At 35.0% G+C, this 21,662-nt stretch overlaps 4 protein-coding genes and 1 non-coding gene across 8 annotated transcripts; 4 read left to right on the forward strand and 1 right to left on the reverse strand.

Moving 5' to 3' along the window:
- Positions 1–260: 260 nt before the first annotated feature.
- LOC111810052 (transcription termination factor MTERF8, chloroplastic) lies at positions 261–1,935 on the forward strand. The gene has a single exon (XM_023696592.2). It carries the CDS (start codon positions 395–397, stop codon positions 1,568–1,570), a length of 1,176 nt encoding a protein of 391 aa, XP_023552360.2. The 5' UTR covers positions 261–394; the 3' UTR covers positions 1,571–1,935.
- Positions 1,936–4,721: 2,786 nt separating this feature from the next.
- Positions 4,722–6,397, forward strand: LOC111810053 (transcription termination factor MTERF8, chloroplastic-like). Its single transcript, XM_023696595.2, has one exon. It carries the CDS (start codon positions 4,854–4,856, stop codon positions 6,027–6,029), a length of 1,176 nt encoding a protein of 391 aa, XP_023552363.2. The 5' UTR covers positions 4,722–4,853; the 3' UTR covers positions 6,030–6,397.
- An 819-nt stretch (positions 6,398–7,216) lies between these two features.
- On the forward strand, positions 7,217–7,288 carry TRNAW-CCA (transfer RNA tryptophan (anticodon CCA)). Its single transcript has one exon. It is a non-coding gene; the product is annotated as a tRNA-Trp (tRNA).
- Positions 7,289–8,374: 1,086 nt separating this feature from the next.
- On the forward strand, positions 8,375–16,224 carry LOC111810280 (alanine--glyoxylate aminotransferase 2 homolog 1, mitochondrial). 2 transcript variants are annotated; one of them, XM_023696949.2, is made up of 10 exons: positions 8,375–8,714; positions 9,097–9,327; positions 10,077–10,247; positions 10,486–10,629; positions 10,715–10,894; positions 10,986–11,211; positions 11,951–12,064; positions 12,157–12,243; positions 12,355–12,411; positions 15,984–16,224. In XM_023696949.2, exons 1-9 carry the CDS (start codon positions 8,460–8,462, stop codon positions 12,396–12,398), a joined length of 1,452 nt encoding a protein of 483 aa, XP_023552717.2. In that variant the 5' UTR covers positions 8,375–8,459; the 3' UTR covers positions 12,399–12,411; positions 15,984–16,224. The 2 variants fall into 2 exon arrangements, with proteins under 2 accessions (XP_023552717.2, XP_023552716.2); XM_023696948.2 differs by lacking the exon at positions 15,984–16,224 and having other exon boundaries at positions 12,355–12,618.
- On the reverse strand, positions 12,269–20,372 carry LOC111810281 (transcription factor TGA1). Of its 3 annotated transcripts, none has more exons than XM_087117416.1 (10): positions 20,113–20,372; positions 19,195–19,310; positions 18,751–18,825; positions 18,033–18,092; positions 17,870–17,947; positions 17,682–17,745; positions 16,587–16,858; positions 15,940–16,167; positions 15,209–15,556; positions 12,269–12,408 (listed from the first exon to the last, which is right to left on the reverse strand). In XM_087117416.1, the coding sequence occupies exons 1-9, from the start codon at positions 20,189–20,191 to the stop codon at positions 15,404–15,406; spliced, it is 1,125 nt and encodes a 374-aa protein (XP_086973542.1). In that variant the 5' UTR covers positions 20,192–20,372; the 3' UTR covers positions 12,269–12,408; positions 15,209–15,403. The 3 variants fall into 3 exon arrangements, with proteins under 3 accessions (XP_086973542.1, XP_086973541.1, XP_086973543.1); XM_087117415.1 differs by lacking the exon at positions 12,269–12,408 and adding an exon at positions 13,185–13,224 and having other exon boundaries at positions 15,169–15,556; XM_087117417.1 differs by lacking the exons at positions 12,269–12,408; positions 18,751–18,825 and adding an exon at positions 13,185–13,224 and having other exon boundaries at positions 15,169–15,556.
- Positions 20,373–21,662: the final 1,290 nt, after the last annotated feature.

A 21,662-nucleotide genomic window follows, 5' to 3' on the forward strand; every position in this document is an offset into this window, starting at 1 on the left:
ATTAATGGTGGGCGTTTTATTTATTAAAAAAAAAAACAAAGAAAAATCTAATATATATTAATTGATCATCGGATAAAAAAACAAAGAAGAAAGAAAAACATAAAATATAACAATATTTTTTTATTTAAAGTTTTAAAAAGTGTGTAATAAATTTGTAAAATTTTAATTTGGTAATTAATGAGTTATTATAAAAAAAATAATTAATTAACTAAATATAAAATTGAATTTATGACTAAAAAAATTATGAAAAAAAATCGAAAATTCAAAATGTAAATTGAAGTTGGAGGTGGCAGCGGACCGTAAGGAGTTCAGAGAGAACGGAGGCATCTTCAATTGCTCAGAGACGCCGCCGTCTGAAACCCTAATTTCGTTTTGTTTGCCTCTGTGTTCTTAAATGTACGCGCTGAGATCATCGTTCTCTATTTCCTCTCGCCATAATCCTTCCTCCTTGCTCCGAATTGATCCGCTCTTGTACTGTTTCTTCTCTTCTTCTTCCCACAGCCAAGCCTCTGCTTCATATGGAATCGTCGTTCAATACCTTATTGATACCTTCGAACTCTCCCCCGCCAGAGCGGTGTCGATTATGAGGAGCCGCAGAGGCATTGAATCAACGGAAAAGCCTCAATCCGTTTACAAATATCTTTCAGAGCTCGGATTCTCCAAAGTTCACATTCAATCGACGATTCGCCTTGCGCCGCAGATCGCGTTTTCCAACATCGAAAAGACTCTGAAGCCGAAGATCGAGTTCTTCCAGAATCTTGGCTTGGTCGGCTCCGATTTGGGTAGGTTCATTTCCAAGCATTCTACGCTTTTGACTGTTAGTTTGGAGAAGAAATTGATGCCTAGTGTTGAGATTCTTCAGAGTGTTTTCCCCAAGGATGAGTGTAATAGCGATCTCCTGCAAGGTATGCAGCGATGTTGTGATAAGCTTATGCGATTTCCGTATACAAGGTTGCTTGTCAATATTAATTACTTACAAAGTTGCGGGATTGTTGGTTCTCAACTCTCTATGTTACTGAAGAGGCAACCTGCACTTTTTGGTAAGCGTGAATCTCAAGTTAGAGATATTGTTTCCATGGTTGTAGAGACTGGTTTTTCTACAAATACTAAAATGTTTGTTCATGGACTTCATGCTATCAGTAGTGTAACGAATGCGACCTTCAAGAAGAAAGTGGAATTGATTTGCAGCTTTGGAATAACTGAGAAGGAATGTATGAGAATGTTTACTTCTGCTCCTGTTTTGATAAGAACCTCCGTTGGTAAACTTAAACGTGGTCTAGAATTCTTTATGAATGAGGCAGAAGTCAGTAGATCAGATATTGTTCGTAAACCTACTTGTTTGATGCACGCCATGCAGGGGAGGGTGCTCCCTCGGTATAGAGTTCTTCAGGTCGTAAAGTCGAAGAGGCTATTGAAGAAACACCCGCAATTGATTGATATATTGGGGATGTCTGATGAGGATTTCTTGGATAAATTCGTGCACAGGTTTCCTGATCATGTGACAGAATTGTTGGCGGCCTTTAGAGGTCAATGTATGGATGAATTGCAGCCTAAGGAGTTGGAAACATGAAGACATGGCCAGAACTAGAGCTTATTTGATCCAACATCTAGTTGCCCATCACGACAAAGTGTTTGTCGATCTTGATGTGCTTGGTGCACCAGATTTGAACCAAGTCATATGGTTGTTTGCTGCCAGTATGAACTTGGGTTTCTTGCAAGGGGCTTGTTCTCTGTGACAGAGCACTTCTTAAGATTTTGGTAAGTTTATCTGACAATTGAAAAATCAAATTCTTCCTAGATGTATACAATAATAATTGTGAAGCATGAACACTTTAGCTTGGATAATGTGCTTGTATTTGGGAATATTATTGAACTCGTTGATAATTATTTGAACAAATCTGACACATTTGATGGGTATGTCCTGGTTTATGTTCATGACTTGTTCTTGTTTAAGGTAGGATAGCCTCAATTACATTCTTGAACTGTCTGGCTATTAGTTCCTTGTTTGTTGCTTTGAAACTTGAACAGTCTCATCTTAGCTTTAACATGGAGCTTAGGCCCTCATAACTTCATAGCTATCAAATTTGGACTTCCACATTCGGCTTGAGAATTTTAGTTGGTGATTTGATTATTGATTCTCTTTTGCAACCAAAGTTCATTTTGCCGCTTAGGAGAGTGCACCAGATACGTTTGTACAAAATATACGTTTGATTATGGATTCTCTGATATTGTCCACTTTCAACTTAAGTTCTTTTAATTTTGGTTTTAGTTCCCTCAAAAGATCTCGTACCAATGAAAATAGTCAGAATTGAACTCATGATCTTCCCATTAATTACTTAAACGATTCTTCCTTTGTGCAAAATATATCATAGAGCCTCTTCTCTTGGAGTTTTCGAACAAAATTACTCTTTATTTGACACTTGAGTCATTATGACCTCATCTTCGATGTGAAATTCCACATTGGATGGAGAGGGGTACGACGTATTCCTTATAAGGGTATGAAAATCTTTTCCTATTAGACACGTTTTAAAGTCGTGAAGCTGATAGTGATACATAACGGGCCAATGTGGACAATATATGCTCACAACTTTTTTATTCGGCACTTGAGATGTCTATTAATATGACTAAGTTAAGATAAGGGCATAAGTCTGATATCATATGCAATTATAACTTAGCGATAATTGACACGTACTCTTTTAATTAACGTTAAATATTCAAATCTCGAGATCTTGTATTAAAAATTTAATTTTGGTCTATAAATATAAAAATGTATTTAAATGGGTAAACCAATGTTATTTTATTTTACTTTATTTTGTTTTATTTTGTAACATTTTTTAAAAATAAAGTTACATAAGAAAATGAATGGGTTGTCTTGTGATTGAATACTTTTGTACTTGTTTATCCTCTTCTATATATTCTTAATATATTCTTGATATATCAATTAATCAAATTATTACATTTCATCTGTATTTAATTTCTTCAAACCGTCTAAGTTCACCGCTAACAAATGTTGTTCACTTTAGCCAATCTTTACGGGTTTAAAACGTGTCTACTAGGAAGAAGTGTGGACCACACCTTTATAAGAAATGTTTTGTTCCCCTCTCCAATCGATGTGAGATCTCACAATTCACCCCTTTGGGGGCCTGCGTTCTTGACATACCGCCCGGTGTCTAGCTCTAATATCATTTTGTAACAGCTCAAGCTCACCGCTAGCAGATATTGTTCGTTTTGGCCCATTACGTATTGCTGTCAACCTCACGACTTTAAAACACGTCTACTAAGAGGTTTCCACGCCCTTATAGAGAATGTTTTGTTCTCCGATGAGATCTCTTTTAAGAATTATTGAAACTTATTATATTACAATAATTTTAACATTTATAATATATTTATTAGAAAATAGACGGAATATATAATATTTCTTAAAAAAAACAAACAAAATCTTACATAAATGAAAAGTCACTAAATTAATGATGGGCGTTTTATTTATTAAAAAAAAAACAAAGAAAAATCTAATATATATTAATTGATCATCGGATTAAAATTCCGTGGAATCCAATAATATTTAAAAAAATATATATTTATAAAAGCAAGATTCGAGTATAGAAAATTTGACCAATTATCCATTATATCACGATTATGTACCTATAATTATGATAGTACGATGATGAAGTCGTTTATGATTAGTCCACATATGCATTTCAGTTGGTATAAGCACGATGACGCTCCCTCATGTTTATCATTATGTATGCATCACAATACGTTATGGTATACTATGTTGAGACTCTAGAGGGCGGCCAATTACCTTCAAATATGGTTAAAAGTCATTTATGGCTTGTCCACATATGTATCTTTGTTGGCAGACAGATTGAGTCGTTCTCCCCTACTACGATGCTACTATGATGAGACTCTAGAGGGTTATCAGCTATTTTTAACAGTAATGAAGTCAACTAACCTCACGTAGATAATTTAGCTGGTTTGGCAAGTTCCAGCTAATTGCACACTTATACCAATTAAGCTTAGAAGCATGATTGTTGTGTTTCAAGGTAGGTAGGAATGAGTGATGAAAACCCAGATGTGCAAAGTATCAAGAGTCCACGATTTCAATAGGTAACGGTATAAAATATTTAAATTGGGTTACTTTGAGTTATTCATTATGTGTATCTCTCAATTGGTAAGTCATCTGAAAAGACCTACGTTTTTTGTTACGGCGAAGTTGAAGTTGAGCAAATGATTTGAATAGCACTTCTCTACCCACAGAGCGCTCTCATGGACTAACCGAAAATGTCGGATGTTGTGATGATGCTCGAAGGAGACGGCTTGACTGAGCGTTGGGAGGAATGAAAGAGAGTCGAGGTAGTCTACCACGAAACTGAATTTGCATCTTTTCAAACGTTCTGAATGGATGATTGATGGGACAGAAAATGTTTGTTGTTTTGAGTTATGCAGTCCTAGGTAGGTTAACCTTACTTGAACATAGTGTTCTCTTTGGGCTTTCTCTTCCGAGCTTCCCCTCAAAGATTTTAAAACGTGTCTATTGGGATAGGTTTCACACCTTTACCAAGAATGTTTCGTTCCTCTCTAATTTTGTAATTAATAAATTTCTTTTTGTTTTGTAATTAATAAGTTATTATAAAGGAAAAAAATAATTAACTAAATATAAAATTGAATTTATGACTAAAAAAATTTTAATTTCTAAAAAATTATGAAAAAAAATCGAAAATTCAAAATCTAAATTGAAGTTGGAGGTGGTAGCGGACCGTAAGGAGTTCAGAGAGAACGGAGGCATCTTCAATTGCTCAGAGACGCCGCCGTCTGAAACCCTAATTTCATTTTGTTTGCCTCTGTGTTCTTAAATGTACGCGCTGAGATCATCGTTCTCTATTTCCTCTCGCCATAATCCTTCCTCCTTGCTCCGAATTGATCCGCTCTTGTACTGTTTCTTCTCTTCTTCTTCCCACAGCCAAGCCTCTGCTTCATATGGAATCGTCGTTCAATTCCTTATTGATACCTTCGAACTCTCCCCCGCCAGAGCGGTGTCGATTATGAGTAGCCGCAGAGGCCTTGAATCAACGGAAAAGCCTCAATCCGTTTACAAATATCTTTCAGAGCTCGGATTCTCCAAAGCTCACATTCAATCGACTATTCGCCTTGCGCCGCAGATCGCGTTTTCCAACATCGAAAGGACTCTGAAGCCGAAGATCGAGTTCTTCCAGAATCTTGGCTTGGTCGGCTCCGATTTGGGTAGGTTCGTTTCCAAGCATTCTACGCTTTTGACTATTAGTTTGGAGAAGAGATTGATGCCTAGTGTTGAGATTCTTAAGAGTGTTTTCCCCAAGGATGAGTGTAATAGCGATCTCCTGCAAGTTATGCAGCGATGTTCTGATATGCTTATGCGATCTCCGTATACAAGGTTGCTTGTCAATATTAATTACTTACAAAGTTGTGGGATTGTTGGTTCTCAACTCTCTATGTTACTGAAGAGGCAACCTGCACTTTTTGGTATGCGTGAATCTCAAGTTAGAGATATTGTTTCTATGGTTGTAGAGACTGGTTTTTCTACAAATACTAAAATGTTTGTTCATGGACTTCATTCTATCAGTAGTGTAAGTAATGCGACCTTCAAGAAGAAAGTGGGATTGATTTGCAGCTTTGGAATAACTGAGAAGGAATGTATGAGAATGTTTACTTCTGCTCCTGGTTTGATAAGAACCTCCGGTGGTAAACTTAAACGTGGTCTAGAATTCTTTATGAATGAGGCAGAAGTCAGTAGATCAGATATTGTTCGTAAACCTACTTGTTTAATGCACGCCATGCAGGGGAGGGTGCTCCCTCGGTATAGAGTTCTTCAGGTCGTAAAGTCGACGAGGCTATTGAAGAAACACCCGCAATTGCTTGATATATTGGGGATGTCTGATGAGGATTTCTTGGATAAATTCGTGCACAGGTTTCCTGATCATGTGACAGAATTGTTGGCTGCCTTTAGAGGTCAATGTATGGATGAATTGCAGCCTAAGGAGTTGGAAACATGAAGACATGGCCAGAACTAGAGCTTATTTGATCCAACATCTAGTTGCCCATCACGACAAAGTGTTTGTCGATCTTGATGTGCTTGGTGCACCAGATTTGAACCAAGTCATATGGTTGTTTGCTGCCAGTATGATCTTGGGTTTCTTGCAAGAGGATTGTTCTCTGTGACAGAGCACTTCTTAAGATTTTGGTAAGTTTATCTGACAATGGAAAAATCAAATTCTTCCTAGATGTATACAGTAATAATTGTGAAACATGAACACTTTAGCTTGGATAGTGTGCTTGTATTTGGGAATATTATTGAACTCGTTGATAATTATTTGAACAAATCTGACACATTTGATGGGTATGTACTGGTTTATGTTCATGACTTGTTCTTGTTTAAGGTAGGATAGCCTCAATTACATTCTTGAACTGTCTGGCTATTAGTTCCTTGTTTGTTGCTTTGAAACTTGAACAGTCTCATCTTAGCTTTAAAATGGAGCCTTGGCCCTCATAACTTCATAGCTATCAGATTTGGACTTCCACATTGGGCTTGAGAATTTTAGTTGGTGATTTGATTATGGATTCTCTTTTGCAACCAAAGTTCATCTTGCCAAGATCTTCATGCTTAGGAGAGTGCACCAAATCAATGCTCATGTACCAACCTCAATACAACATACAGAAGAATGTCATTCATATTTCAACTGAAAAGACAGTATTGGATCCAACATATTGAATATTTTTATGGCTGCTCGTTATATGTCGGGGTGTTTTTTCAATTTAGTCTCTCGTTGTCGATGAAGAATAAAATAAGATTCTAATAATCTGAATGGAATTTGAAGAATAAAATAGGATTCTAATAATCTGAATGGAATTTTAACGGGTGTAGGTTGATTTATTATAGAAAGTTTTAGGTATTTTCAGTCGATCAAAGTTGTTTCGGTGGATCGTTTAAAAAAATGATAATTTGTCGGTTGTGATTTGAACTGAATCATGTTCATCTTCATAAATTTTACCACCCATTGTTAATTTGTTTACATAAATAAACTAAAAATAATTAAGGGTATAAAAAATTAGAAAAATTTTAATAAACAAGAAGTCCACTTGGTAGGAATTTTTTTAATAATACTTTATATTTTTGAGGGTTATATTACTTTATAAATTTTTATAAGTATTTATTTATTATTTTCAAATTCGTTCAACAGATGGATCTGTGGCGCAATGGTAGCGCGTCTGACTCCAGATCAGAAGGTTGCGTGTTCGATTCACGTCAGGTTCAATTTTTTTCCTTTTTATTTTTTTTATTTTTTTAATTTTTCCTTTTCGATTTTTTCTTTCCTTTTCTTTTTCGATTTTTTTTTTAATTTTCCCTTCTTTCCTTTTCTTTTTCGATTTTTTTTTTAATTTTCCCTTTTCGAATCTTTTTATTTTCTTCTTTCTCCCTCCTTTTCGATTTTTTTTTTTAATTTTTATTTTCAAAATTTCCAACTTTTTTCCCTTATTGATTTGTTTTTAATTTTCCCTTTTGGAATATTTTTTATTTTCTTTTCCTTTTTAGAATTATTGATTTGTTTTTAATTTTCCCTTTTCGAATATTTTTTATTTTCTTTTCCTTTTTAGATTTTTTTTTCTTTTTTCATTTGTCGATTTTAATTTTCAATTTTATAAGGACGTTTCTATATATATAAAAAAGAGAAGAAATAATTAATACTTGAAATTAATTTTTTGAAGAGCCCTAAACAAACACGATTTCCAAACTATAGGGAACTCAAATGAAATTTTGTGTTTTAAAATGACTAATGTAAATCTTCCGTTGTTAATTTTTTTTAAACACGTTAATTATCTCGTAGAGTCTATCACACTAGAGTTGAAACTAAAATGTAGATAGAGAATGACGAAGAAGAATATCAATAGATTAGTACTAGAAGGTCAAAACACATTAAAAAAAGGACAAATAGTGTAAAGTTCACACAAAAAAGGGTGTAGGTCCCATTGTAATAAAATATCGAGAATAAATTCATACCTATCTCGGGATGGATTAAATTACGAGATTGGAATCTTAAACTTTACACCTAATAAACCGACCCTAAATCAAAATTAGTGATTTTATAAATTTAATTTAAAACTTTTAATATTACTTCTAAAAGTTATATTAAATATTCTTCTAATTTAAACTAAATTAAGAAAAATAAATGATTATTTTTAAATTTTTGGAACCGTTGTTAATCACTTGATCCTAGGTGGTAATAGGATCAGCAACGAGTCATCAACATGCATATAAATTAAATGCCACGTCAGCAGACTCTTGGACTTTCCCAAGTTGTCTGGGTCCTTTATAAATTCCCAAATATGCCGTAGTTGCATAATTTCTTTATTTATTATAAACACAGCTGACAGAGCCGCCATTACCGGCACGAAACCGAAAGCTTTGAAGCTTCGATTGATCGGCCATGGCGTTTCAGAAGCAAATTTTGAAGAAGGCTCTACGAGAGGCGAACTTGAAGCGGCTCATTGGCCGTTCCAGGCCAGCCTTTTGTAGTTTTTTCTCTTCGATTCCTTTTGCTTCCGCTGCTACTGATCCCAAACCTGTTCTTCCGCCGTTTGATTACACGCCGAAGCCTTACAAAGGACCTCTTGCCGATGAAGTTTTTCAGAAGCGGAAGAAGTTTCTTGGCCCTTCGCTTTTTCACTACTACAAGAAGCCGGTAATCTCTCTGATTTCGACTACTACTACTTATTTGATTGAGTTTTCTGCATTGTTGATTCTGCTGTCGTTTCGTGATTTAGATTGATATGGAATTCTGGTGGTTCATTTAAGTGAACCGATTGTGATTTCTGGAAGAAGCACTAGATCTCTGCATTTGAGCAGGATTTTACTTGATCTGGCCGCTTTTCTTGTTTCGTTGCTACGTGATGATGATGAACTCATGCAGATTTGTTGATTGATTTACCTTACTATGGGATACGCTTGGTTTTTTTGAACATTTATCGTTAAATTGAACTTTGTTTGTGTATTTGATGGATATCCTTCAATCCGCACATTCTTCAGAAACTGATTCTTTTGGTCTTGCTCTCTTAATTGAATAGCTCAACATTGTAGAAGGGAAAATGCAATATTTGTTTGATGAGAATGGGCGGCGGTACCTTGATGCTTTTGCTGGTATTGTTACTGTTTCTTGTGGGCACTGCCATCCTGATGTCTTGGCTGCAGTCAATGAGCAAAACAAGCTTTTACAGCATGCCACAACCATATACCTACACCATGCAATAGCTGATTTTGCTGAAGCATTGGCTGAGAAAATGCCTGGAAACTTGAAGGTGTTTTTCTCCTTTCAGAATTATTAAATAGTATCTATTCATTTTCGCTGTAATGGATGATTGATATTGAAGCAAAGCATCCAGGATATGTCAGGCTCTGTGGAAATTGTTGAACTTGTGTTCGGACTTAGAGATGGGATAAGAGATGTTGAATTACTAGAACTGGTGGATCTTTTCATCTTTCTCTGCCATGATGGTTGAGTTGTTATCTCATCACTACTTGATTGTAACGGTCAAAGTCCACCACCAGGAGATATTGTCCTATTTGAACTTTGATTCGAGCTTTCTCTAGAGGTTTTTAAAACACGTCTGCTAGGTAGAAGTTTCCACATCCTTATAAAAAAATGTTTCGTTCTCCTCGCCAGCCGATGTGGGATCTCACAATCCACCCCTTGCGAGGCCCAGCGTCCTCGCTGACACTTGTTCTCTTCTCCCATTGATGTGGGACCCCCCAATCCGCCCCCTTTGTGGCCCAACATCCTTGCTGGCACACCACCTAGTGTCCACCCATTTAAGGCTTAGCCTACTGGTGTCTGGCTCTAATACCATTTGTAACGGTCCAAGCCCACTGCTAGCAGATATTGTCCTCTTCGGGCTTTTAAAAAGCGTCTGCTAGGGAGAGATTTCCACACTCTTGTAAAAAAATGCTTCATTCTCCTCCTTGGGATCTCACATTGATCTCCTTATTACCCTTGTATAGAACATCATCTCCTGTACTGATTGAAACTTCTGCTTACTTGATTATGCAGGTTGTATATTTTGTAAACTCCGGGACAGAAGCAAATGAATTAGCCATGCTTATGGCCCGTCTGTACAGTGGTAATCTAGGTATGATTGCATTGAGAAATGCATACCATGGAGGAAGTTCTAACACAATTGGACTGACGGCTTTGAATACATGGAAGTACCCAATACCTCAGGTTTTTCTATTCAGAGCTTAATCTGCAGTGATATTGGTTCATTTGGTTGCCTGTATGCTAGTGATAGAACTTTCATTGCCTTCTGGTTTTCTACTAGTCTGATCATGTGCAATTTACTCGGTGCAAACACACGTAATCTATTGCTTGTTTTAGTCGACAGCTGCATTTGCTGTAGTTTGCAGGGCAGTTCAATCTAAGTATTTTGATTCATCTGCAAAATTCTTGTGGTACCTTGCAGGGTGAAATTCATCATGTTGTGAGTCCCGATCCATATCGTGGTATCTTTGGGTCAGATGCTAGTAGTTATGTCAAAGATATCCAAGATCATATAGATTACGGTACTTCAGGCAGAGTTGCTGGATTTATAGCTGAAACAATTCAGGTTTCTTTTTCTGATGTCTGAAATTGAACATGATAACCACATTCTACATAAACTTGAAGGTACATTTGGTTTTCCATTATCTCAGGGTGTTGGAGGAGCTGTTGAATTAGCACCTGGATACTTGAAACCCGTTTACGACATTGTTCGCAAGGCTGGTGGTGTTTGCATTGCTGATGAGGTTCAAACTGGCTTCGGCCGTACAGGAAGCCATTATTGGGGCTTTGAGACGCAGGGCGTGGTTCCTGATATAGTAACCATGGCAAAGGTAATAGTCCTGTTGGAGAACCACGGCAGCTCATCGTTCGTGTCGTTCATTAGAAGTTATTCCCAGCGTTCCTAAGTATTGAACTTTTCAGGGTATTGGAAATGGTTTGCCATTGGGAGCAGTGGTGACAACGCCTGAAATAGCAAGCACGATGGCTCAAAAACTTCAGTTCAACACTTTTGGAGGGAACCCAGTTTGTTCTGCTGGGGGACTTGCAGTTCTAAGAGTTGTTGACAAGGAGAGACGTCAAGCACATTGTGCAGATGTTGGTGCGCACTTACTAGAGCGATTGAGAGGTCTCCAGGAAAAATATGAAAGTAATTTCTCTTAGACTATGACTTTAATTTCCAAGTAGTCCACCTCCCTCTAATACTTCTTAACGTTGACATTTTTTCCAAAGAACAATATTTGTGATATCCCGGTCGGAGAGAACAAAGCATTCTTTATAAGAGGATGGAAACCTCTCCCTAGCAATGCGTTTTAAAAACCTTGAGCGGAAGTCCGAAAGAGAAAGCCCAAAGAGGACAATATCTACTAACAGTGGGTCAGATGCGTTTTAAAAACCTTGAGCGGAAGTCCGAAAGAGAAAGCCCAAAAAGGACAATATCTACTAACAGTGGGCTGTACTGTTACAAATGGTATCAGAGCCAGACATCGGCCAATGTGCCAGCGAAGAAGCTGAACCTGACACGAGGCGGTGTGCCCTAAGGACACTGGTCCCAAAGGGGGTGGATTGAGGGGTCCCACATCGATTGGAGAAGGAACGAGTGCCAGTGACGGCGCTGGCCCCGAAAGGGGGTGAATTGTGACTGAGATCTCACTATCAGTTAGGGAGAAGAACAAAAACATTCTTTTGGAAACCTCTTCCTAGCATACACATAACACATTTTAAAAACCGTGAAGGAAAACTCAAGGAGGACAAATATCGGTTGGCAGTGGGCTTGCAAAAGAAATCATCATCTCATTTGAGTAATGAATTTTGTTCCATTACAACATTAGAACCCTTGCAAAAGAAATCATCATCTCATTTGAGTAATGAATTTTGTTCCTTTCCAGTCATAGGAGATGTACGAGGAAGAGGATTAATGATAGGTGTAGAATTCGTAACGGATCAGAAGGACAAAACCCCAGCAAAGACTGAAACCGCAGTATTGTTCGAGAAACTAAGAGGTACTTCTATTCTCTGATCTCCAAACCAAATAAGCCAAACTGAAAGTAACTTATGGCTGCTGTTCTAACGACTCGTTTGGTTCCGATTGAAGAACTGGGCGTTCTCGTGGGGAAAGGAGGTCTGCATGGCAATGTATTTCGAATAAAGCCCCCAATGTGTTTCACAAAAGATGATTCAGGTATCTTATATATCTTTTAATGAATCTACATTTCATGAACTGTCTGTCTGGCTCTGAAAATGAAGATTTTCTTTTGAGTTTCTCATACTCCTTTCCCCGCCTCATCTGCAGATTTTCTTGTTGATGCTTTGGACTATGCCATTTCAAAGCTGTAAAAGCTTCAATCTGGTAAACAACGACAACCCATCAGTGTTCTTGTATGTTACTTAAAATAAAATGTAATTCTTGTTTGTAGGAGCTACCATGTGTTGTGTACTATATTACAAGTTTTAAACCAGGACTTAGTTTCAGAAACCTTTTCCTTTTCTTTTTCAAAAACTGATTGAATGTTGTTTCTACGAGTGAATATAAGTATTTATATACAGAAGTTTATAATTCTACTTTGCCGTCGACCTTAGATCTACGACCACACTGTTTGATGATGAAAGTCCCACATCGCCTAATTTAGGGAATGATCATGAGTTTATAATCTAAAGAATACTCTTTCCATTGGCATGAGGCCTTTTGGAAAAGGCTAAAACAAAGCCATGAGAGCTTATGCTCAAAGTGGACAATATCATACCATTGTGGAGAGTCGTGTTCGTCTAACACACACCATTGTCGTCGACCACCACATTGGATCATCCAATCGACCTGCGGTCACCAACCACATTCACATTCGTAGTGAAGTTCCAGACCTGAAATCTTTAGATTTGACATTCACATTCGTAGTGAAGTTCCAGACCTGAAATCTTTAGATTTAAGAAATTCAAGATCTAAAAACTTCATAAGGGAAGGATGAGGTTCCAATTTGAATCAACTAACAGAAACTAACTAAAAACTTCATATTTGGAGGGAAGGATGAGGTTCCAATTTGAATCAACTAACAGAAACTAACTACGACAGGCACATACATTCATGAATGTCATTCTAGTAATCAGTTCACCACAAAAATTTCCATGTCATCACAAAACTACACTAAATAGATTATATTTGAGACAACTTGGCTGATGGTGTTAATATAACACATGCGGAAGCAATTTGGATCTTAGGCACTTTTAGAACATCAATTATTGTAAATAACTAGCATGTTCATAAGTATTAAAACTTAATGGGTTTAAATACTAACCTTTTGTAGTTCAAACTCCTTTTGCCTCACGAACCGGTTTCGAACCACCACTAGTGTCTTCTCCACTATCCTCCGGCCTTAGAACGGGATTGTGGAATCCGGTGAGTGACTAAACTTGGGAGGGATTTTGTATATGTGAAAGAGAGTGTTTGTTTCAAGGTTTTTTCATCAAGATGAAGAAGAATTCCTTCCAAGTATCATGATCACTCTATTTAAAGAGTCAAGTTTGCATGTTCATGCAAACTTGAGATCACCAAATTTTGACACTTAAAATTCCACTCAAATGTTTGGGATTATGTGGCAAGCATGCATGTTTGAGTTAACCAAATTTTGACACTCAAAATTCCACTCAAACTTGTGGGGTTTATTTGGCAAACATGCAAGTTTGGTTAAACCAAATTTTGACACCTCAAAATTCCACTAACATGGATTTTTCCATTTGATGAAAGTCAACATTTTGACTTTCTTCATTTTAATTCAACAATTAATTTGAATAATGAATTTCAAATTAAAGTAACATTAAATGATTAATTAAACTATTTAATTAATATTTAATATTAATTCAAATGTCAATCCCAATCAATTCCGACACATAATTGATTTAAGATATTTAAATCTTATTTAAATATCTCAGATTCTCTCTTTTCGTTTAATTCGTAAATAAAACAAAATTGCGGTTAAATATATCGTATATATGTAACGCATATTCCCTAATTTGAATTCGAACACTTCGAACTCACTCGTCACACTGTTCTATGGTTTAGTCCGATATGAGCTAGCAGAGGGACCTAATGGACCTATAGATCATGGGCTCCAACGATCCAAGATTAACCGATTAAACTCATTAACCTGGTTAACCAACATTCGTTAACTACTAGGACACTCCACTATAGCCTAGTAGTTGCACTCCCCTCACTATAGATATATTTCTGTCCATCTGATATAACCATGATTAGTAAGTCGATCCTTCACAGGTTGTTCGTAACTAGAGCTGGGTCAATTTACCGTTTTACCCCTGAAGTTATTTCTTGTTCCTTATGTCTCACTGATCCTCTAATGAACAATTGGTTTGTGGTCCAACCAGTAAACCGAATCCCTCTCAGGCCAATGAGAGGGTGGGGCCCCTTGTTCAAGACATGGAGTCAGTGCTTAAGGGAACTACCTTTCTTCTATCCCTAAAAGTGGGTAGGAGTGAATTCCGTCTTGCACCCCATGTCCCCAGCCATTCACCCAGTCTTACCCCTGAAATGGGAGGCCTGTTGAGTCGGCGAACTAGAGCCACTCTCACCCATGCAAATCTAAGGATAATTCCGAATAAACAGGAGTTCATGGTTAGCTCAGGATTAAAACCGAGTTACCTAGGTTATCGAATGAAAAGAAAATCAGTCTCAACAGTAAACGACTTTATAAAGTGAGAGTGATTTTCTTCATGGTCCGATCTTATGCAATACTCATTGCATAGGACGCCCCCACTCACATGTCTCCACATGCACAATTTAGTGATCACATTGTTTATATCATATACAAAAGTGGGCCGCATCCATAGTGTCCCCAGAATAAGGTACTCAGCCTTATCCTTATACTATAGATCATTTTGACTATATACTTGAACTTGATCCACTCTTATGTCTCTACATATAGTTCAAGTAATCATACTATAGCCAGAGTGTTCTTAGTTTATTGGATTTAGATTAATGATCGTAAAGTTCACTTTATTCAATAACAATTTATTACTGAATAAACATCAATAATAACTTTATTGAAAATAGAATATATCTTTGTTTACAAACTATGAGTTTTAGGACATAAAACCCAACATTGGCAATACAACAGATGTCAAAAATCAATCATACTTACAATTTTTCTCTCGCGATAAGATTCTCGATATCAATATTTACAAACGGGTGTGGTATGAGTAGGAAGCTTGCAAAATGGTATGCTATGACTTTGCATTCCTCATTATAAATGTTTTACCAATACACTACCAACAAGCTTGTAGATCCTTAGGATGATCATGAACCAACTTTGAACTTGACAAATGTTGATGGTGAACTATGTAGGCTCGCAAGGACGATTAGCCCAAAGCGAGCTCAATGCTCGGAGTCGTTGAAAAAACTCCCCAAGAATAAGAAGGCCTTGAGCAGATTGCCGAGTTGTTAGAATTTTGTACATCTGTTGCAATGTTTCCTGTCGTAGATGGTCAGCCTATTTGGGCATTAGAAAAGAGAGAGTAGAAAAAAGTAGGTAACGTTCGATGAAATATTAAAAAAGACAAACGTAACCTTAGATCTACCAATTATGATGAGAAGTAGAATTCTGAGTTATGTCTGAGCTAAACCTTGAAAATCTTAGTGTCATAATGTCTTTCAAATCAACCACTATACAAAATGATAATCTAGAGTCAGATTTGTCGATTGACTTCGTGAATAAGTTCTAAATGCATAGAGGATGAGTGACTAAGATGATGGACGCTCTCTAACACACATGGCCTCGACTTCGGACATGGGGCATGGGAGGTTAAGGTGACCAAAGAGAATGATACTAAAAGAACACATCTTATGAACACATGAGCTCAAGAAATATGTTACCTGATTCACAAAGCTAATGAGTGCTTCTAATCTTTCCATTGCAGCAGTCATCTGTAGGGGATAACTTCCTTCACTCAGCTGACCAGCCACTACGCTCTCAAATAGATTTTGTTGTAGTTTTTCCATACCTTGTCTAAGAGCATCTTCTGCTTGTAAACACGATTTCGTAAGGCTACTAGTTTCGGAAACTTGTTGATCGGTCAGTATCTTCAGCTGAGGTATCAAAACCTGTATATGACATAACTTCGTGAACAATATTAAACTAAGAGGTCGTTCGTTCATATATATCTACTTATTGCTCTCATTCTTGTATATCAAAAAGCTTTCCAACTTTTCCAACGTCAAATATTGTAGGATCGATGGGTGATCGAGAATTGTGAACCCAATATATTCATCAAAATCAAGTGATTTTCTCAGAAGTGGGACTTTTGAGACGATAATTGAAATTCATGCTTCTAATCTAAAGCTATAATCTTCGTTCTTCTACGAGGTCGTCCATGAAACTATGTACAATAGTGAAATAAGGTCTTTTTAAGATCATGTGCACTCTCTAGGGAACCATTTTTTTAGTGTCAAAGTCTAGTTTGATAAGAAGTATTAGCTCTTTCTTTCCTGTCAATATCTCATTATGATTCATAAGAACATACCTTGAGAAGTTCTGAAGGGCGAAATCCTCCTATCCATAAGAAAAGTCTTTCAGCTGATGTTTTCCACATGCCTGACATGATATAGGAGACGTCTGCTTTTGCAGCTTTAGCTTTCATGCGAAAGAATTTAAAGTAATGTCTCATTGCATTTTCTACGAGTATTCGAAGCTCGATATCAGTAATATCAGCATGCACTGCAGTCCTCAGATCACATATCTGCCTGTTCTGCTCTTCTACCCATTGCTCATACTCTGATTCAAATGCAGAGATGCCTACAAAACAAATAGTGATGATATATTGAGAAGATAAGAATGCTAAAGCTCAAGGTAGATTGCAAGCGAAAATTCCAAACTCTGAATATCAAGGCATCCTACATCACTAACATTTTAGGCATCAACTCTTTTTCATATCGAACAAGATGCGATGTCGAATACAACATATCAACCCCGAGGGAAATTATTAGAAGTGGTAATGAAGACCTGTAACAACCCAAGCCCAAGCTCACAACTAGCAGATATTGTCCTTTTTGGGCTTTCCCGTTTTTAAAACGGGTATGCTAGGGAGAGAGAGGTTTCCACAACCTTGTAAAGGATGCTTCGTTCACCTCCCATCTCCTCTGAATGGAGGTGAGATCTTACAAGACCGGTCAATCTTGATAAAAAAAAAGTGAAAAGCAAAAAGAGAAGTGAACTTTTAGTAAAGTAGTGATGAAACATGGAACCACCTCCAATGGAAGAACTTTCCTTTCCCACACATCAATCAGTTAATCTTTACGTCTAGGACTCAAAAACGTTCATACACACACGCTTTACAGTTTACGATGACCCACATGTTCGGCTAAGAGTTTGGACTTTATATTCATCGTAGACAATACGACAAACACTTGATCTGCAAGAATTTAAGCCACTGATCACTTCCCTTAACTTTAAGCTCTCAAATTAATTTCAGATCTTGTAGCTTTCAATTCCCATCTTTCAGTTACCAAGCCACTAAACACCAAACAACAAAGGATCTATAATATTGACAAGACACAAGAGCATCAAAGATCAAAAAGAAGCATAAGAACAAACAACGATTGGCCACAAGAAAACCAACCTGAATTTGTGGTTCCTGATAAACCCGACGGGTTATTATCAAATCGGGATCCAGCCAACAAACCCTGAAGAAAAAGACAGGGCGCGACATCAAATTCGAGGCGATGGAATTAAACCAAACATAATGTTCCATCAAAAGGTTCGATTAAGGGCTAAATAAAATGAAGGAGAATCAAAAATTGTTCGTACTTGTTGTCTTGCTTTTTCAAGCTCTTGCTCCAATTGGATGAGTTTTAAGCGGCTCGATTCCAATTGCTTAATATAGGCCTACAAACGAGATTTGAATTCGTAGTTGTTTACACCGTGATTGCAATGAAAACTTTGAAATTGAAGGAAGAATTTCGGGCCGTACCTTTTTTCGCAGGCGACTTTTGCGAGCTGCTTCCCGATTTTGTGCGAGCCGTCTTTGAATCTGCAATTGAGTTTGTAAGTATAATGATGGTTCTTGATGGAAAATAAAAAATAAATAATAAAAAATAATTTTAGCAAATTTTAAAAATATTTTAATTTCACTCTAAATATAAATTATAAAACATATAAAATTGATAAAAATTTAGATAAAAAAAAAAAGGGACAGTAAAGCTAATTTCTTTTCCTAAAGTTTATAATTTTTTTTTTTTTTTTTTTTTTTTGTAAAGTTTGGTCAAACTTATTTTTGTGCAAATTTTATTATATTGAAATTAATGAATTTATAAAAAAAAAAATTAATAGGAAATTAAGTGGAAATTGAAGGATAAAAATTACTCAATTTTTAAATTTGAATCATAAATAATAATGTTGTAATATAATTACAAGTTTAGTCTCTAAATTTTAATATTTTATATTGGTTGGAATTTTTAATTTTTTTAAAAAATATCTAATAATTATTAGACTCTCAATTTTATATTCAATAAATTCATATTTAAATAATATATTATAAAAGTTGAAAATAAATAAAAGTAATATTAGAAAATTTCATATTATTGTTTTAAATTTTATTTTGAAAATACTCGCTATAAATAAAAAAAAATTATAAATTTGAATATTCGCTACATTTATTTTGAATATAGAATATATACCATTGATCATACCTTTTCATTCCGTTTGGTATCTTTTTGGTTATAAATGTGAGGATCTCCAAGTGAGCCGAGTGAGGCATCGTCCGACTAAAAAAAAATTTAAAATAAAAATAATAAGTTTCGTTTAAATTTTAAAACAAAAAATGTTCCTAAACAGTTTTAATGGGTTCATTAAATTTAAATTGGTATGCTAACTTGCAGATAGCCTCATTATTATCGAACTACATTTTTTAAAAATTAAACAATGAAATTTTTAATTTTAAAATCTGACTCAAATCTCGAAAATGTTCTTACGCGTTCAAATAAAAAAAAAAGAAATATTTGAATTTACTACTCGGAGTTCTAAACCTAGTAATCATTTAAACGATATATATGTAAACTTTCAACGACAATTTATTTTTTATAGACTTATTATATTTTTAAAAAAAAGAATCACAAATGTAATGAAAAGAGTACCTGATTTTCCAACTTTGTATCGGCCTCCATTAGAAGAGATGGTGCGTCTAAATTGGTTCGGAAAGTTTCTCCCCACATTCCAATTGGGTGAATAGGCTCGTACAATCCCATCCTTCCTAAATTGTCAAAATTAACTAATCATGAGTTCACACGCTATTCTCGAAATTAATATATTTTTTAAGAAATGTAAAAATTATAATAAATTATAAAACATAGAAAATAAAAACACATATTTATTATTATTATTAGTTTTTTTTTTCTCTTTTACACAAAAATGAGTTGGTTTGTAATTATAATATTTTTTATTTGGTAAAAAATAAAATAAAAATATATATATTCTCATTTTTCGATAAAACAACTAAAAAGTCAAAATAAGCCTAATTCTACTGGTTATATTATATAAATAAATAAAAGAAATAAAATATAAAAATTGAAATACTATATAATAAAATCAAAATATCTAAATTATTATCATTTTAAATTTAATTTTAATTCGGAAATTTGAAAAAAATAGAGAAGAGAGAGAAGGACAGATTAACCATATAATTAAAAACAAATCAAAATCATGTAACAATAAAAACAAAAAAATATATATATAATTAATATTAGTTCGAAAGCCAAGTTCAATAAAAATAATACAAATAAGCTGGCACTAATCCTTTTATTTAATTTCCCCCCTTTTAATTTAAAGAAAAAAAAAAAAAAAAAAAACCAACATGTTCTTGCAAGTCAATATTTTCCCAGAAACTACAAAACCCACAAACAATTTCATCCATCAACTCAACACCAAATAACAAATCGAATTAGAAGAAACCAATCAAAATAGACGGAGAATCGAGAGAAACACCATCGTTGATCCAAATTCACTTATAACAATCATAAGAACGAAGAACGAAGAACGATGAACGATGAACGAACCTGGAAGAGAGGAGGACGAAGAAGGTTGGATTGAAAAAGGAGCATGTTTAGGGTAATTAGTGAGCTCAAACATAGACATCCCCAAATACAAACCCTTCAAATCAAAATCAAAATCAAAATCAAAATCAAAATCAAAATCAAAATCTTCTTCGATCACTTGCAACTTCCTCTCTTTCTTCCTTCCTTTTCTCTCTTCTTTCTCTAATTCTCTATCCTTCTCTCTCCTCTCCTTTTGGTCTCTTTTTTTTGTCTTCTCTCTCTCTCTTAAATGATTATATATATATATATATGTTTATATATATTGGATGTGGGCTTAGTTTTAATTGGGTCAAGGTTGAATATGATTGGAGTTTCATGGCTGTGGTTTCTTCAATCTTTGCAAATTATTAGTTTTGGGGTTTATTGTTGTGATGTCATTTTTAAAAAAATAATAATAATTTCTGTTTATAATCATATGCTTCATTAAAGTTTTTTTTTTTTTTCTCTATTTTCATTATTTTATACTATAGTATTTGATGATGATATCAACCTTTGTTTTGCAATAATAATGTCCTTCATTTTTTTTTAATTTAGATTATGAATATAAAAACCTTATCCTTATCTGATTGATCTTATAGATTTGCTTTGTCATGAAATTAAATAACCATCGGAAATGGAAATACTACTTGGATCCCTATTTGTTGTTCGATCTATGTCTCTTTTTTTTTTTTTTTTTTTAATTTATTAATTTGAACTTAAATAACCATTAAAAAAAAATAATACGTGATATTCTATATGGGTTGGACACTGGAACGAAATGTTCCTTCCTAGTAGACATATTTTAAAATTGTGAGAGTGATGACAATTTGTAACGATGTTAGCAGTGAATTTGAGCTGTTATATAATGACCCGAGCTAATAAATCGAAAATTCTAAAATAAGAATAAAATTGCATGATTTTATTTATTATTTAAAAAAAAATGTCCAAAAATGTGGAGGAATGTATAATATGGAAATTGGGGCCAACCAATGGGTGAATAGCATCTCCCACTTTCATGGTTGCCATAGTGTTGTTGTGAAGAGACATCCAAGTGCCACCCATATTATTGTAATATCATCATCACTATATAACAATAATAATATACCACAAACTTTTTTTTTTTTTTTAAATTAAAAAAAAAAAAAAAAAACCCACGAAGTCTATGAATTTATTTAAATTAAAATTTATTCGGGTGTCTATGCAATTTTTAAGACGACTTTTGACGATAGTACTTAGAAACAAAGACATGTTACACGAAATACTAACGACTTTGTGATTTGTCAAAAGCTGCTTTACAATTTTCAAGACTACATACTTAACTAAGCATCTAAAAATTTTAAGCGATGCTTTTTAGTTATAGAGGTTAAAACGACTTTTCGTCAGTTCTAGAAGTCATAATAAACTTAGCGTTCTTCGGCATAAAAAAAATATTATATTCAGTAAAGTAATACATTTAATCTCACCATAATGTTAAACCATACACTGAATCAGAATATCATCGCTAGGAGTGTTCAAAAACTTTAATAATCCAC

Source organism: Cucurbita pepo, chromosome 14 (assembly GCF_057944985.1).
Source record: "Cucurbita pepo subsp. pepo isolate OVF chromosome 14, ASM5794498v1, whole genome shotgun sequence".
Taxonomy (NCBI): domain Eukaryota; kingdom Viridiplantae; phylum Streptophyta; class Magnoliopsida; order Cucurbitales; family Cucurbitaceae; genus Cucurbita; species Cucurbita pepo.